Source organism: Cupressus sempervirens, chromosome 9, assembly GCF_028749045.1.
Source record: "Cupressus sempervirens isolate cs-2001-9-10 chromosome 9, ASM2874904v1, whole genome shotgun sequence".
NCBI classification, from domain to species: Eukaryota; Viridiplantae; Streptophyta; class Pinopsida; order Cupressales; family Cupressaceae; genus Cupressus; species Cupressus sempervirens.
Genome location: NC_143126.1, coordinates 4389750 through 4407782, shown reverse-complemented (window position 1 = coordinate 4407782; position 18033 = coordinate 4389750). Strand labels below are relative to the sequence as shown.

The 18033-nt window shown below is 32.0% G+C and overlaps 1 protein-coding gene across 2 annotated transcripts; it reads left to right on the top strand.

The window, feature by feature from the left end:
* Positions 1-10371: 10371 nt before the first annotated feature.
* LOC149537338 (sugar transport protein 7-like) lies at positions 10372-15162 on the top strand. 2 transcript variants are annotated; one of them, XM_089802851.1, is made up of 5 exons: positions 10372-10569; positions 10661-10830; positions 11910-12232; positions 12593-13219; positions 14530-15162. In XM_089802851.1, exons 2-5 carry the CDS (start codon positions 10686-10688, stop codon positions 15007-15009), a joined length of 1575 nt encoding a protein of 524 aa, XP_089658977.1. In that variant the 5' UTR covers positions 10372-10569; positions 10661-10685; the 3' UTR covers positions 15010-15162. The 2 variants fall into 2 exon arrangements, with proteins under 2 accessions (XP_089658977.1, XP_089658976.1); XM_089802850.1 differs by lacking the exon at positions 10372-10569 and having other exon boundaries at positions 10653-10830.
* The last annotated feature ends 2871 nt before the right edge of the window (positions 15163-18033 follow it).

The window sequence follows — 18033 nt, the reverse complement described above, 5'->3', positions numbered from 1 at the left end:
TAGATAATAATTACACCATCAAAGATTGACCTACTCATAATGAAGTCAATTTGTTCTTCTGAAATTAGTTTAGGTAAGACTATTTTCATCCTATTTAATAATGCTTTCAAAAAAATTTTATAGATGGTGTTACATAACATTATGGGCCTAAAGTCCACTAGTTCCTCATGTTCTAATTTCTTCAAGATTAATGGTAGAAAGGTATTATTAATATCAGTTAAGAGAGATCCCAAATTTATGGTTACCTTAAAAGCCTCCCATAGTTCATAACCTAAAATAACCCAGCATTTTTCAATCAAAAAATCTTGAATTGCATCTAGACCCAGAGATTTATCTAGATTAAGGTTAAATAGGGCTTCTTTGATTTCTTCTACAATGAATTTCTTGTTTAGAATTTTATTACCTTCTATTGTTAATAATTTGGGAAGTGCACTTTTCATTGTGTTCTGATCTATTAGATTACACAATTCAAAATCATTTATAATATCAATGTAATAATTAACAGAGACTTATGGTATTTAGCTTGGTATTATGTTTAATTTATAGCGTTATCCTTCAAATTCATAATTCTATTTATGTTCCTTATATTAAGAGTGTTGTTGTGAAAAAAAAAAATTATTTTTGTCCCCTTTTGTTAACCATGTTTCACGTGATTTTTGTTTCCAATATATTTCTTCTTTAGCTAGAATATTTTCCTATTTTGTGAGAAGTTACTTTTCTCTAATATATTTATCATTATCCATCCCATCTTTTATAACTTTTTCATTAAGCATTTTTAGTCCTCTACATTATCTAGTTTATCTATAAGAATATTAATTAAAATGCTTCTTATTCCATTTTAGTATATTTTCTTTTATCAATTTAATTTTGCTACAAAATAAAATATTTGTTACCCTTAAAATTTTCCCTCAAGCCAACATTGTTCTATATTTTTTAGAAAATTATCATCTAAGAACCACATTTTCTCACATTTAAAAGGATTCCTAGATGGTTTATGTTGTTCACCTATTTCTACCCTTACCATAAAGTTGTCAAATCCTGCATTAGGAAGTATGATGACATTAAAAGAGAAATTGAAAGTGCTTAGATCTTCTTTATAAATGAATCTATCTAGTCCTTCTGGTATGTGGTAGAACCCTATTCTTATTTTATTCCAAGTGAATATCCCATTAGTGGTAAAAATATCTATTAGATAGTTCTTTGAAAACCACTCTCTAAAATATGCCATCATCTACATTATTGTTTGAGAGCCTCCATATTTTTCTTCTAAGTTTATGAGAGCATTAAAGTCTCCCCCTAAAAAGAAGCTCTTTGTAGGATTTTCCTCCATGAAATTACTAATGTCATTACATAATACTTTCTTTTCTATCGTTGGTATTGCTCCATAAACATTTATAAGTGTAAATTGAACTTCACTTTTAAAAATTCTAATTTTCCCCCCAATCCAACTATTTTTAATTACATGTGGTATAAAATCAATCTTCTTTGGATCTCAAATCATTTCAAAGCCTCCAGAAGCCCCTGTTGATTCTGCCATTTTTTTTTTTTCAAATTCTTAGTTTCTCTCCCTCTTATTTATTTAGTTTAGTTTCTTGTATTAGAATTATATCTAATTCAAATATAAATTGCACTTGAGCATGTGCCTTTTGTTAGGGATGTTTAGTCCCCTTACATTCATGTTGTGAGTTTCATGACTTCATGGGAATGAACTTCCCCTTCCATACATGAAGTAAGTCATTAATTGTCTTTTGATTACCAGCCATACCTATAAATTTTTTGAGTTCAAGTAAGGATTTCCTCCCACATTTTTTACTTTGTTTGCCACATTATTTGATGATCTATGCCTTCCCTGATTGTTGCAATGCCTAAATTATCTAGATTTCTACTTACATTATACACACTAATTGCAACAGATACATCTTCTTTTTCTTTCTTATCACTCTTAATTCTTTTATTATTCTATCACTTATTCCATAATCTAGAGTTTTATCAACCCCATCTTTGTCTATGCAATCCAGATGCTCAATCTGGTCCCTATTCCCTTTTCCATTGTTATAGTCTTGTATACTTTTTCGATAATATTCATAATTTTTTTTATAATTTTACTTTGGATATTGATTTTATGAACTTTTACATTTATACCTTGATCAAACCTTTAGGTAAATCGTACAATTAAACTCCTAGCTTTAGTAGTCATATAGAAACCCCCATGGTAATGTTTGTGTCATTGTAGTAGTGAAACAAATGATCAAGGGAATGTTACTCTTGTATAGAACTAAGGCCTGAAAAATAGGAGATCTATTAATACATCAAAATGGTGAAGGGGTCTTCTTCTTGTTCTTCATGAAGTTGAAAATTATACACCATGTAAGGCTTCAAATATGGGATAAGTTACATGCCTATTATGTTCTCCTCTAGTGTATCTTAAGAAGTGTGTATAATAATCAAGTGTTGATGCTCTTGATTTTGTTAATTTTCTATATTTCTTCATAGATTTCTTGTTCTTCATGAAGTTGAAAATTATACACCTTGTAAGGCTTCAAATATGGGATGAGTTGCATGCCTATTGTGTTCTCCTCTAGTGTATCTTATGAAGTGTGTATAATAATCAAGTGTTGATGCTCTTGATTTTGTTAATTTTCTATATTTCTTCATAGATTTCTCTTAATTATCATCCAATGAAATCTATCAGCAACCCTTTCAAAAACCTCTAATCATTCTCCCTAGAGAATTATTTTGATTTTCTCATAATCTTTCGTCCTCATCTAGAATATGGCTCACTATTATATGTTTAGCATTTAACTTCTATTTTTATAGGCTAAGTTGCTCAATTAGGAAACAATTAATTCTTTTGTGTCAATTCAGTTAAGGTATATGTGTACTAGAGGAAAGACATCATGGTGTGGCCCAATTTGAAGATTTTTCATCAAAAGGTAAATGTTTGGTTTCTTTTTGTTGCCCTAATACAATCATAATTGATGATTTTCCTTTGTAATTTTGAGAAACATAAAGTCAATAAAAAATGTAATCTCAAAAAGACCAATTTGTAAATCAATAATACTATAGATGTGTTATTTCAATATTTTAAAACTAAATAGTTAATATTTTTTATAATACTATGGTTAATCACACTACTTGATGCTTAAAACATTATATGATTTTCACCATTACATATCAATTGCTATTAATTGGAAGAAATATAGATTCATGTATTTAGTTTCCTCATTATAAGTATAGGTTATGCATTTGTATGTACCCAAGGTTAGGTGTAGCTTTCTCATGTAGAGAACCTCAAAGGGTCATACAATATGCTTGTTAGTGCCCTTCAGTGTCACCATGTCATTTATCCTATCAGGATGCTTCTACCTTGTAAGGTGTGACATGGGGTTACGTGTCACCGACACTAACTTCATTTTTCTCCCCCATATGTGTAATATATTGATGTGCAAGCATATCATATTGACATGTGTAATATTTTCTATTTAAAAAAGGTTGAATTTGACACTCAATCTCATGCACAATCAAGTATGATAATGAATTTGCCACTTAATCTCATATACTTGATAAACATGATAAGAATTTTGACATTGAAATAAAATATGCTAAATAAATATTATGATCAAACTAAATTCATTAAATATTCAAATCTCATGCACTAAATATCAACATACAAAAAATACAATAATAAAACTCTAATCAAAATAAATAAATAAAATATCAAGTAAAATTTATATTAAAAATTAATTAGTTAAATTGCATGCTTCATTCAAGCTTACTATTTCTTTGACTTATAAATATTTGTAATAAACTATTAATAATAATTTTATAAAATCATTTCTATAATTCATAATAATAATAAACATTATTCTACTTCTAGAAAACTCTCCCAATTTCTTGAGTCCCACAAAACCTAATATAAATCAATATTAATGATCCTAAAAGGGACTTTATGAACTTTGTCTCTTTTCTTGCCTATTCAATTTGAAATCTACTTACAATTTCTTTAATATATATTAGAAATATAATAATATTTTGTGCTTCATCGAATATCTTTGATTTGAAAAGTTTTATTTCTGGTGGGGAGAAGACAAAGCATGCTATGTGCATTGTTGACATTTAGATTAGATTTTTTTTTCGGGCCTTCACAAATAACATAACAAATAGACATATTTGAAGACCACAATTTTGGTCTCTTGTTATTGTCTTGTAGTCAATTTTCAATAAATCAAAAATATCTCTCGGAGTTAGTTACTTCTTTATTTCTTAATTTTAAAATAAATATTATTTAGAACGACTTTTTTTGTGAAGCTACTGTCTTTATTCTAATATATAATAAAATATTTTAATTGTATTTTAAAATAATTAATATATATCAAATTTCTAATATATTTTAAAATAGAGCATGATTCATACACAAATTTTAAAACATGAAAATATAAAATATATATTTAATTTTATAATATTTTACATAAATTATACTAAAAAATTATGATTTATATTTTAGTAAATTTATAAGAAATATAAATATATTATTAATATTGTAAGTCATGGTTTGTAGATTATAAAATAGAGTTATAGTTTGAAATAATTAATAATCAAATATTAAATGTTTTATTGACATAGTAATTCATGATGTTTGATTATATAATTCAATGGAAATTCTAATAAGTAATATAAAATAGTTGACTATTTTCTATTGTCTTAAATTTATTTCTTAATAATGTAGATTTAGAGTATAAGACCATCAATATTTGAAATTAGTAATTTTATGTATGTTTTTAAAATCATAAAGATCAAGGGTATCTCATTTACTTATTCTATTGTTTATAGAAATAAATCCCACTATTTTATAAACTCGCCCCTTCTCGTATGTTGGTGTCTATTATGCTATGTACCTATACACATTTTTTTGTATAAACCATTATTTGATAACTTCTATTAGATAACATTAATCAAATCTTTAATTTAACAAAAAAATCTCCAACCACCTTAAACAATCTAGCTTTCATTATGTAGATTAATAGTAATGCTAATGGCATGTGTTTATTTTATGGTTCATTTCTTAGAATAAAATTATATATTCTTTTAATCAACCCCACTCATTAATGATAATTATATAAGAGAATAATGAAATAATAAATGATTATGTACACTCCCAACATTGTGTTTTTGTGTGTGAGTGTCACTACATTTGTGTAAGGGGTACTTACTAGCAAATACATAAGATATTATCATATATATGGTACAACTAAGATGTGTGACCATATTATTTCATCACTTTAATTAACTTATAAATATATTTAGGAGCACCATCTTGACCTCACAAAACCAAAAGTATAGAAGAGTAGTTTTCTCTTTGCTAGACTTTTAGGTGACTCTATAATGCCCTTAGGATCAAATCAAAGACCAATATAACTTCTACAAGAGAATGGAAAGGAAATTACAATAAGATGCAAGAATGATATTATTGCTAATAGACATACACTAAATTACAGTACAATAATTTTGATAGAGTGATTTTCAATGTAGATGTGTGATGAAGGGTGCTCGCCTTAATACCATAAACACATAACAAAAACAAAGAAACAATAGTAATTTGTGAGAAAAAGATATGGCCTTCTTATTATCACTGCAAATTAGGAAATACAAAATTCAGAATTACAATATGCTAACCCGCATAGGCACCTTCATTACAGTAATCTACAAGACAAAGCTGTAAACTAGCACCCAGAGTTGTCCTAGACAATGTTCGAGCATTTATCAAATAGGCAATTGTATGCCTCCTAAGAAGTTTCTATATTTTCAAACTTAATACCTAGGGCCAAAAAACCCTAAAAATACATATAGAGTCGGCTAGATACATTTTTGACATTTTTTTTGGAAGTTTTGGTCGGCCCAACTTTGGAAGGCCATAACTCTCGAACCATTCCTCTGATTGGCTATTATAACCACTTTTTGGAAACCTTGCCTCCTAATTTATAGACTTGAATTAGTGTAAGCGCCCATCCATCTTGTTTTTGGGCCTCATTCGAGGCCTCTAAGGCCTTCACTGGTGAGCTTGAAGTTTATATACCGAAATTGCAAACCAAAAATCCACAATAAATCCATAAATACACATGATATGACACTGAGCCTCAATTGGTAGGCTGATATATCCAAGATGAATATCCACCTCTAAAATTAGGACATTCCAAACTCGTATGACTAACTTACTAAGTAGCAATCCTCCACAGACAACAACTCTGCATTAAGACAACCCTTATTCAAACAACTGAAATGAAATATTTTTGGTCGATGCAAGATTGCTCTTATACCTAAGATGCTCCTGCATCAATGTGCTTGCTTATATGGGCAAGGTTGGTAATAAAAGATTATTATAAGAAGTAGATAAGTTATTACCCACATAAGCTGGAATCACATGTCCACCAAAGGTGGATCATTCTCCATTATGCTTGCATGAAGTGTGTGCAACATGTGGAGGATGATAATGTGATAAGTGCACTAAAGGTAGGCCTCACACATAAATTTGAATGTGATAACAACTATCACCACCTAAAGTGAAATTTATCCTACCCTATGTGCATATAAGGTACAAACTCCTAGGTGTCTCATGTGTGATCTATCATGCAATGCAATACTCTAAGTTGACCTAAAGTGTAATTAGTGAATATTTAATTACACCAACAATCTTGTTAGTTGTTTGATCATGAATCTTGTCTAATTATTAAACATAAATATTTTTTCCAAAAATGACTTCTTAATGTGCAACTTCAAGAATCACGAGACATAGTTTGGATCACCAAAAAAAATTGACACCAAATGAGATAGAGAAAATATTTATTATATCCTTTATGTGAATGCAATTGGTAGTCTAATATAATTCTCACTAGACTAGACATTGCCTAGGTGGTGGGGTCCTAACAACTTGTATATATTTGCATGTGTTGGATAATGAACGTTGTGATATAGTGAGCCTCTAGTATTTTTTAGATGCATTTTGGTTATTCTTAACTTGCAAATATAAAATAGAAAACAAACCTTGAATTAAAAATTGATATAAAGTGATTTCTAGAGTATATACATATGGATTATGGATAATATAGCATTTTTTTATGCATATACAATTACCCTATATCGTGATGTGGTTGATTGGATTAGTGATAAATATGTTATTGTTCTCTTTAGACTCTATTTTTGCAGGATTAGTAATATAGTTTGCACTAGGCTACACATTGCCTAGATAATGGGGTCCTAACAGCTTGTATATATTTGTATGCTGGATAATGAACATGGGATTGTGATATGTTGAGCCTCTAGTATTTTTTAAATGCATTTTGGTTGTTCTTAACTTGAAAATATAAAAGAGAGAGCAAACCTTGAATAGAAAATGAATATAAAGTGATTTCTAGAGTATATACAAATGGATTATGGATAGTATAGCATTTGTTTATGCATATGAAATTACCCTATATTATGATGTGGTTGGTTGGATGAGTGATAGATATGTTATTGTTTCTCTTTAGACTCTATTTTTGAAGGATTAGTATATATTAGCTACTCAAGCTTGTTGGGAAGATTTTGGCTTCAAATTTTGTTTCTAAACATTGGTTTATAGCGAGGTATAATTATGAACTATAACAATCAAAGTGTTACCTACATGGTAGAATGTCCTTCTATTGGTATATGGTTGGTACGTAGAATGATGTAAAGATTTGGATAGTGCATATACTTGGTGAAGTTTGTGAGTACATGGAATTTTAAATGCATAATGGTTATAGGGATAATCACTAACATTTGAAATCACCCTCTTTCATCTCCCTATGATCTTGTAAAAAGTTAAACAAGAAGGAGATTGTTAAGATTGGAGGACTAGGCATGTTGTATTCTTTGATAGTTATAGTATAATGAGATTCTTTAACATTTTTTTTTTGGAAATAATAATGCCCACTTCAAAAAATGCATCTTACTAGGATGAAATCATGAAAATTTTGTGTGTAACATTCTCTTTCACTTGTCTTTAATTATATGATGTGTGTAAGATTTTATATCATGTAAGATGTCAAAGAGAATCTATGATGTGTAAAGTGTAGAAAAAGAATTTATGACATTTGTAATAACATGTAAGATAGGGTTACTTTGTGGACTTGGACTAGCATCTTTGGTTGGCTATTTATAACCAAGTGTACAAGATATGTGAGCACAACCATTATCTCATGTGTTTTTATGGAGTTTGATTAGTCTCAAAGGGGGAGATTAATTGTTATATGAAGCCTAATCAGACTCAAAGGCTATTTTTTTCCCACTTTTATCAATGTAGTTTCCCCCCAATTTGTTCAATAGTGGTTTAGGGGTAATGCCCTTGGCAGGGTCTAGAGGTTATGCCCGGCTAGCATGATCTATTCCATAGTATAGGATGTGGTTGAGGGACAATACTCTCACAAGGGTTTTATTGGGCTCTTTCCCCAAAATCTCAACTGAACTGTATTATTTTACAAAGGAACTCATTTTCTATTGGTTGACATATTCTAACCCTATTTGTGTAACCACCAAGAACTCATTTCCTATTGGTTGACATATTCTAACCCTATTTGTGTAACCACCATAAATCTTGTTAAAGTGGCTTAAAGGGTAGGTTTTTCATTGAGAGTTTGGTAGCATCTTTCAACATTATTAAGTTACAAGCGATTATGGATTGAATTAATGGATAATAATGTTGGAATCTCTGTTTGGTACCACTTTAAAAAAATTATGTCTTCTTTTTCCATTTTTGTGTGTTTTTATTCTTATGCTTTATTGATTAAATTTGCATTTAACTATTACATATATGTCTTCTAACCATAGCATTATAGTGGGACACTTTGGAGTTACACTAATGGGACGAAGACTAGAGATTTTTTATTTATTTTTATTTTTTAGATTAATTATTATTTTTATGTGTTAAGCTCAAGTAGATTAGAGCCAAAGACCTCCTGATGAGAGGCTCACAGTTTACCGTTGTGTTGTAGGCTCCTACCTAATTCTTATTCTTATTCTTATTATTTTCTCAATTCTTAATATTTTAAAGCTTTTTTGTTCTTAGTTGAATTGTTTTTAGATTGAATAAATTTTAACTCTCCTTGCAAAATTGATGTAAGAAGTGCATCCATATTTATTTAATTTAATATCTAATTTCAATTTTGAATAGTTTTCAATTATATATCATTTACTTAAAATAAAAAATAAAAAAAAGAATTTGAAGAAAACAAAGTAAAAAGAGTTTGAAGAAAGATAAATTGTAAGAAATAATTTTAAACAAAATAATTGATAAAATAACATCTTTCTCTTAGTTCAAACATTCTAAATAAACTCATGAGGAATAAAATTTAATGAAATGCAGCTCTCAATCTTTACAAGTGACTTTTCACATGAAATTTTTTTATTGTACTTGTCTAGACTATAGTATATTGCAAGCACTTAATGAATTTAGAGATAAGAACATAATACAATTGTAACTTAAATATTATTTTAAAAAATTTAATTACCATCAATCAAATATAAAACTATCAATTAAATAATCATTCAAATAATATAATTAAAATAAAATATTATCATACATATATATATATATATAACACCATATTTTTATTTTTTACAATTATAATTAAAATGCAAGTTTCTATTCATAATTAATGTGGATAGGCATTCTACAATTGAGGAATGGGGAGTTGGATGGTGTAAGCATGTTAATGTTAACTTTTATTCTTCTAGATTGAATTTCACAACCATTACATGTCAAAAATTTAAATCTTATTATAAATAGAATATACTTTTTTTAAAACTAAATATATAAATGGAAATAAAGGAAATATAAATAATTTTAAATGTAGTAAATTAGATTATAATTATTTTGTAGTAGATATTATTGACATTTCTTTAAATAGATTTATTTAAATTAGAATTAAATTAACATTTATATAGCTAGCATAATAATTAACTATAAAAAGTTCTACACCTTGTCAAAAATAATATTTTACTGGAAAAAATTAAATTCACAATACCAATAACCATATGGACAGATTTATTTAAAGAAGAAGAAGAAAACTCCCACAAAGCAAAGCAATAGAACTTGTTACACCAAAGACAACTACTCGTATCAGTATGCATTGCAAAATGTCATCCAATCTTTGTTTTCATGTCAGTTTAGCTCTAAAACACACTTGTCAACTGATCAACAGCAACAATTACCAGAATTACCGTGTTTAGAAACTTCCCCTAAGTGGTAATTGTGGACGGCTGACCCATAAACATATCCTTAGCCTTAATTCAAAACTGACGTGGCATCTCTGGATCACCAGGACGGGCATGATATTTAGGCACATTTATCGTTTCCACAGACACAAACAGCTGCCTTTGAATTCTTCATAAAATTCCAAATACAGTCCACTCCACTTTAGAATCATTCACCATTTAACATTTTCTTTTGCAGAGGGGAAAAAAATCTCTAAGGTTTTCTTCCTCACATTCAACAACGTCAGTCTTCTCACCGACTTCTAGGTATTCAGCCAATGATGATTTCATGACTTTGAAATGGTAGGCCATTGTTATTTAATTCCATTCAAGCTGAGAAAGATGAGGTGATGTCTATATAAGGACTAAAGGGCGATAGCACTTGCAACTGCAGCTGTTCTTGAGCTTCTGGTGTAACAATGGCGGGAGGATCTTTGCATGTTGTGGGTGTTTCCCAAGAAAGAGCCGAGAGATACAAAGGCCGAGCAACTATCTATGTCGTGGTGGCATCCATAATTGCTGCTGTTGGGGGATCCATATTTGGCTATGACATCGGTATATCCGGTGAGTACAAGATAAGATTTTTTGTTACAGGAACTTGAATTTGGGCCAATTTTCCTGTTTGTTTGGGCTTTCAATTGTTTTGAATTTTCAAGGGTTCGAGCAACACTGGAATTATCTGAGAACTGGGTCTAAACTTATCTATATGAACAGGAATTACATATTGGTGAGCTTTTTAACCGGTTGAATGCAGAATTTGATTACCTTTTACTCACAAATCCATGAAATTGGGATTTGGGCAAAAGAATTGAGGGGAAAATCCAGCTCATGGCATTAAATTTCATTTTAACAGATTGTTTGCCAGGAAAAAAGTTTTGTAGTTTGATGATATTAAAGCCTTTTTGTTCATGAATTACGGTATCTATGCCTCATATGAGAGGGAAATTGGGGAATTTTAAGGGAGTTTTTCATCAAAATTAGCAACAGCAGATCCATTTTATGAAATAAGTAACAATGGCTCGAATTCATGTTCCTGTACAAGTCTTGTCCTTAGAAAGTTGGAGCAAAGATAGTTTTTTCTGGTTCCATTAACTATTTTTAGCCTTACCGAACTTCTTGAACGACATGTGTAATGAGTAGTGATTTCTTATCTCTTTCTAAAACTGAAGTCGTCTACTTCGCAATAAGTCAAACGGTCAGTTCTTCTTTAATGATCCAAGTCGCATGAGTAGCCATTTGTTCCTCTTCAATGACTGGCGTCTCCAGACTAGTCTTAGATGCCCATGTCCTATGAGCAGTCAGTCATGAACAATCTGTCATGAGCTTGAGCAATTAGATTGAATCTCATGAAGTCGGTGATTTTTGGTTTATGATATTAACGAAGCTCTTGAGATTGAAATTTAGAGAGAGCAATCATGCCTATAACAGATATCTTCATTGCATCAGATCTTGAATGACAGAATTTATATACAAATCCTACAATAAAATGGTAATTTGTGAACCATTCATGTGGGAGGTCTTCGGTTTTTTAACTACTTGAACTTAATACATGATAATAATTAATTTAAAGAAATAACAATTAATCTTAGACTTCCACATGTATAATGAAAAGGAAATTTAAACTGAAATTTCTTCTGTCTCAGGTGGAGTGACATCCATGGATCCTTTTCTGAAGAAGTTCTTCCCTACAGTGTACCACAGGAAGCACTCTGAGGCAAAAGACAGTGATTACTGCAAATATAACAATCAAGCTGTGGCTATGTTCACATCATCACTGTACATAGCAGGGCTGATTGCTTCACTGGGTGCCTCCTATGTGACCAGGTTGCATGGACGAAAGATCAGTATTATCTGTGGGGGTATCAGTTTCATGGGAGGTGCAATAATCAATGCGGCTGCTGTGAATTTGGTCATGCTCTTCATCGGACGCATATTGCTCGGTATAGGAATTGGCTTTGGAAACCAGGTATATGAGAGTTTGATTGGTTTGACCTAATTTGTAGTAGTTTCTGTATTCGACTGTGTAAGATTTTTTATACTAATGTTTTGGATTACACTCTGTGATCTATCTATTATTTTTCTCTTCTGTTACTCTCTTGCATCCTGATGATAGAGTTGTAATTTGAAATGTTGATGTCAAAATCTTACACAATCAAATTCAGATACTATGCAGCATTCTTATGGATAGTGGAAGCAGCATTCTTATGGATAGTGGAAATCTATAGTTTTAATTTATAGTAGACTATTTTGGTTTGAAGGGTTGTTTCATTTGAAATTTTGTTGAATTGGTGTTTACATAGGCATTTATAATTGAATTTGTGTGAAGGCCGTCCCGCTCTATCTCTCGGAGCTAGCCCCTGCAAAGCTCAGAGGTGGACTGAACATGCTGTTCCAATTAGCAACAACATCAGGGATTTTTACAGCAAACATGGTGAACTATGGAACACAGAAAATTGAACCCTGGGGATGGCGTCTTTCTCTGGGCTTAGCTGCTGCTCCTGCATTTTTGATGACCGTTGGAGGATTGTATATTCCAGAGACCCCAAACAGTTTGATTGAACAGGGGCGTCTGGAAAAAGGCCGCGCTGTTTTGGAAAGAATTAGGGGCACCAAGGATGTGGAAGCTGAATTTGAGGATATGATGGAAGCGAGTGAATTGGCTAAATCCATCAAGCATCCCTTCAGGAATATTTTAATAAGGAGAAATCGTCCACAGCTTGTAATGGCAATCTGCATGCCAACTTTTCAGATAATGACTGGAATAAACTCCATATTGTTTTATGCTCCTGTTCTCTTCCAGAGCTTGGGCTTTGGGGCAAATGCTTCCTTGTATTCTTCTGTAATGACTGGAGCTGTTCTTGTAGGTTCGACCATTGTGTCCATTGCCCTTGTAGATCGATTGGGGCGTAGAGTCCTGCTAATCAGTGGTGGAATTCAGATGGTAATATGTCAGGTATGGGTTTTATCTCCTTACCAATTTGCTTTCTTGGTTGCTTCTTTACAAAATTCACTAAGATGTCATATCACACAAATTGTTTTTCGATTAGAAGGCTGAAATCTTGTCCAAGCCCTTCAGCATTATTGGGATGAAAAAGCACGAACCTTTGGGATTGCACAATGCTTATATCTCTTCCAACAGAAGGCCAACTAGTTAGAATTAACACCTAAAAGGAACCACTGAATGCACAAGTTGAAAGCTGACTTCAAAACATGGATACAGGGTCAGAAGAGTTGCAGCAACTTTTCCAAAGAAGCTTGTTTTTAAGTTTTTAACAACGTGGAGCTTATAGGTCAAGCTTCATACAGTGCATACGTAATCCATTCTTATGCTTCCAAAACTGAACTCGTCCCTTTTTGTTTCCTAACTTAAAAATCCTCACTCATAGAGGGAAACCTGTGAGGAAATGGCGAGTAGCTCAAGAAGTAAATATAAAAGACAGCTCTATTAGGGGAAGAGATTCAGTAGTAGTCCCGGGTAACTTCATGCACCTAGATCTCCTAAACCATAAGTCCAATAATGCTGATTTTTTTGGAATACCTCCATAGGTGACTGTCGAAAAGTGCCATTTTAAAACACTCGTCCGATACTCGTTATGTTCACCCCCAATAGTCACTCACCAAAAACACCAAAAAGGGTCAATCACCGACCAAAAAAGCTAAAAACTATTGACTTTTAGTACATGTGTGATCAACTATTGGGGGGTATCTATGATATCTACTCTATCATGGTCATTGGAGCCCCTAACAGCTACTAGGCCTCTTCCCCTAAGTCACAGTCATGCAAAACCTAATTTGGTGTAAGAAACCTACTTTGTTAAGTGTGCATAGTTGTATCTTGTTCACATCATCTATTGTTCAAACACAACCCAGCAGAAAGTGGTTCTTGTTTTTGGAACATGGAATCCTATCCCCTATCTAGGTCTTTTTGTTACAAGCTAGGGTTGTCATTGTACCAAAAGATCGATCTTTGAATGCCCGATACAGCTACTAGACTTACAGAGCTTAGGAGGTGGTTAAACCATGTCACAAATCCCGAATGAGAACATTAACAATCAGACCAACACTTTTAGCACTAAACATTTTTAATTTTCATAGCTTAAAAACATCCTTTGAAAACAAAGCATTCATTATCATTGCTATTGACTGATCCAAAACCATATATATACACTACCAGATTAAAGAGAGGGATCAGTTGCATTCATTTATTTTGGGACTATGAGCAATTAGATTTTAAAGTGACATTACCATCTCCTGTTTGCACAGGTCACTGTCAGCATAATCTTGGGCTTGAAGTTTGGAGGAGATAAGGAGCTTTCCAAGGGCTTCTCAGTGTTCTTAGTAATAATGATCTGTTTATTTGTGGCTGCATTTGGGTGGTCGTGGGGTCCTCTTGGATGGACTGTACCAAGTGAGATTTTTCCTCTAGAGACACGGTCCGCCGGACAGGCGATAACTGTTACTGTAAACCTATTTTTCACATTTGTAATTGCACAATCCTTCCTCTTCCTTCTTTGTGCATTCAGATTTGGGATTTTCCTATTCTTTGCAGCTTGGATCTTTATTATGACTGTCTTTGTATACTTCCTCTTGCCTGAAACAAAGGGTGTTCCCATTGAAGAGATGATTATTCAATGGAGAAAACACTGGTTCTGGAAGAAAATAGTGCCACCCCTTAACACTGTTGAAGACAATGGTAAAGTCCTAGATACTGAGTCTGCATTTGCAGAAGCTAATAAACACTAACATATTTTTGAGAGGTTTCTTATCTTCTTTACTATAAATGTAACCATGCTATAAATGTAACCATGCAAGTGCATATCTGCATTGCCCTTGATATCATGTAAATCAGCTTGGAGATTTCAATAGGAGTGTAATATCTTAGCTTTCATTTTGTAATTTGACTTGACCAAAGGTTATCGTCTCTAGTCAAATTGTAAAGTCATGGATGAGGCTTTTTCTATTAATTTTCCATTGTAAGGTGCAGATCCCTCAATAATTTTGTTAACTTGTTTCAATTATAAAAATCAAGTCACAAACTTGAAGCTGGATTTGTGTGCCCTCTGATTGAAACTTGTAATTCTTCGAATAAATGCAGAGCTTTGAATTATAAAATCAAGTCCCAAATTTTCTGTATCTATCTCACAACTAATGTTTTGAAAATACACAAAGAAAACCTTGTGTAAAAGCATTTCAAATTGTATTGAAGGTCATTTGAATAACTTTATAGTTTCTGCTCAATCAGATATTCATCCTGGGCATGCAGGAATTATCCAGGGAATAGAACAGTTCACTTGCATCATAACTAATGACTTAAAAATGTGCACTAATGAACACAGCCTAAGAGCACTTCAACTTGAATTGGAGATTTTTTTTCTCTTTGAAGAAGAGTGATGGAGGGGTTAAAGTCTTTGAATAGATCGATGAAAATGGGAAACCATAAAATTTATAGACACGAATTTTAGACCTCTATAGTGGAAAGAAAATAGTCAATATCCTGTCAAGAATGGGAAACGTTTAAACAGCAAACTAAATTATGTATATTCTCATGGAAACAGTAGTTTTGTTTTGTTTTTGTTTTCTTAGGGGTAAGGAATTTGACACAGGCCCACAAGTGCACCTCTTCAGCTTAGGGCGAAGGACTGAAAAGCATCCACATTGTCAAAATTATCGGAGAGCCTTATCCCTTATAGGGTTGGGCCTTGCTCTTAGCAAGACTTGATCCCTGGGAGCTCTTTGTGAGCCATTCAACTTTACCAGTTTTCTTCACAAAATGTCTTTATTAAATTCATTGTAGCTATCTATTTAGCAGTGGGTTCAAGAGAAAAGTTCAAATAGCAATCTAAAATAAGTTTTGTATCATCTATAGAACTTGCCTAAGTAAAATATGTATATCCAACTATCAAAAGTGTTAGAAAATGAAGATCTTAATTCAATGTCCCTTTTAGATATTTGAGAGTTGCCTCAACAACACTCCAATTCATCTCCTTAAGATTTGACATGAATATAAATACTAAGTTCGCTCCATCCCATTAGTGAGCTAGCATGATCTTATCATGTTTTTAGGGCTATCATTATCTTGTAATTGCATACATTTCAGGGAATGTTGATTTGACCTTATAACGTGTGCTTTCATGACTATTCGCTTCTTATCAACTTACACTATTATTTTTTTTAAATACCTTTTATATGTGTGTGTGTGTTTCCCCTCTCCTCGTGAATTTCCCCATCTAAAAAATTATCTGTAATATGGGATTTGACCGAGTACTTATCATCCTTACAATCCAATTGCGCTTTCAATGATGAAATCTTAGAAATTGTGTCTGAATTCTATAGAGATTGCTGTCAAAGAGATTTTGTGGCCAAAATGAATCCACGTAAGAGATTGTGATCTTTATTCTTAATCCAATATATTGAGAAGCAGTAGGAAAGTGGGAATTTTTTTCTTGATTTTATAATCCGATTAAATGTGAAAAGTCCACCCGAGTGCTCCGCCGCTGCCTTACCATAACCTTACTCTTCCAATGTCAACAATCTACGAAGCATGCTTTGCTTTAAATGACTTTGAATGGGATTTTCCTAGTCCTATGGGGAGATAATGTTAAAATTATCGTGCTAATGGCAACTACTGTTTCAATAGGATCATCAATTATATAATGTCCAAGTTGGGTTCTTACTTGATATTGCACTTTGATTGTGTTAACAAGGAGGATATAGTTTAGCCTCTGGTTTTCATGTCATTATAAGTGCAATTAGATTTTTAAAATGATCCTTTTAGATGTTATATATTTTAGGATTTAAGGAGATTTGAAATTTTCTAAGGTCAATTTGGAGTGGTGTTAAGAGTTGGTAGGGCGAGAACATTGTTAAAGTGCTTGTTTATCCAACAAATGAAGCACAATGAAGCATTTATGGTTCCCAGAATTCTCAAACCCTACAATAAGGTTACCTAACAACTCGTAAATAGTAGGGAATGGAATTTAGTGTAGTATATATTTTATTTACATTTTAAAGTATGATAATTTATCGACAATATGACATGATAGAGATTCAAGGAGATTTGAAATTTTCTAAGGTCAATTTGGGGTGGTGTTAAGAGTTGGTAGGGCGAGAACATTGTTAAAGTGCTTGTTTATCCAACAAATGAAGCACAATGAAGCATTTATGGTTCCCAGAATTCTCAAACCCTACAATAAGGTTACCTAGCAACTCGTAAATAGTAGGGAATGGAATTTAGTGTAGTATATATTTTATTTACATTTTAAAGTATGATAATTTATCGACAATATGACATGATAGAGGGCAAGGAAAAAATAGATCTAATTCAATAAGCACACACCAAGAAATCTAGAAGTAAGCTTTGACCAACAACACCTTTTCAGCCAACTACCTAATAGATAAGTTTAAGAAAAGACTTGCTCTCTCTAGAAACTTGCCCTTCTCTTTTTCCACTTACTCGGCACCCATCTATAATCACACACATAACTCGCTTTCTATGAAACTTGCCCTTCCATTTAACCATATATGCAACACTCATTCATAGTCACACACATAATACACATTGAAAACCACAAGCATGCATATGAAAGCTTTAAAAAGTATAATGATGTACAATGCATTCAAGACGAAGTACATGTAAGAGCTTACACAAATCTGCAAGTGCTCAAAAGAGCTTGCAAAAGCATGCAAGTGCAAAAAGAGCATAAAAGAACACATGTGCATGAATAATTATCATTCAATGTAATATTTGAATATATCTTCAATTACAAT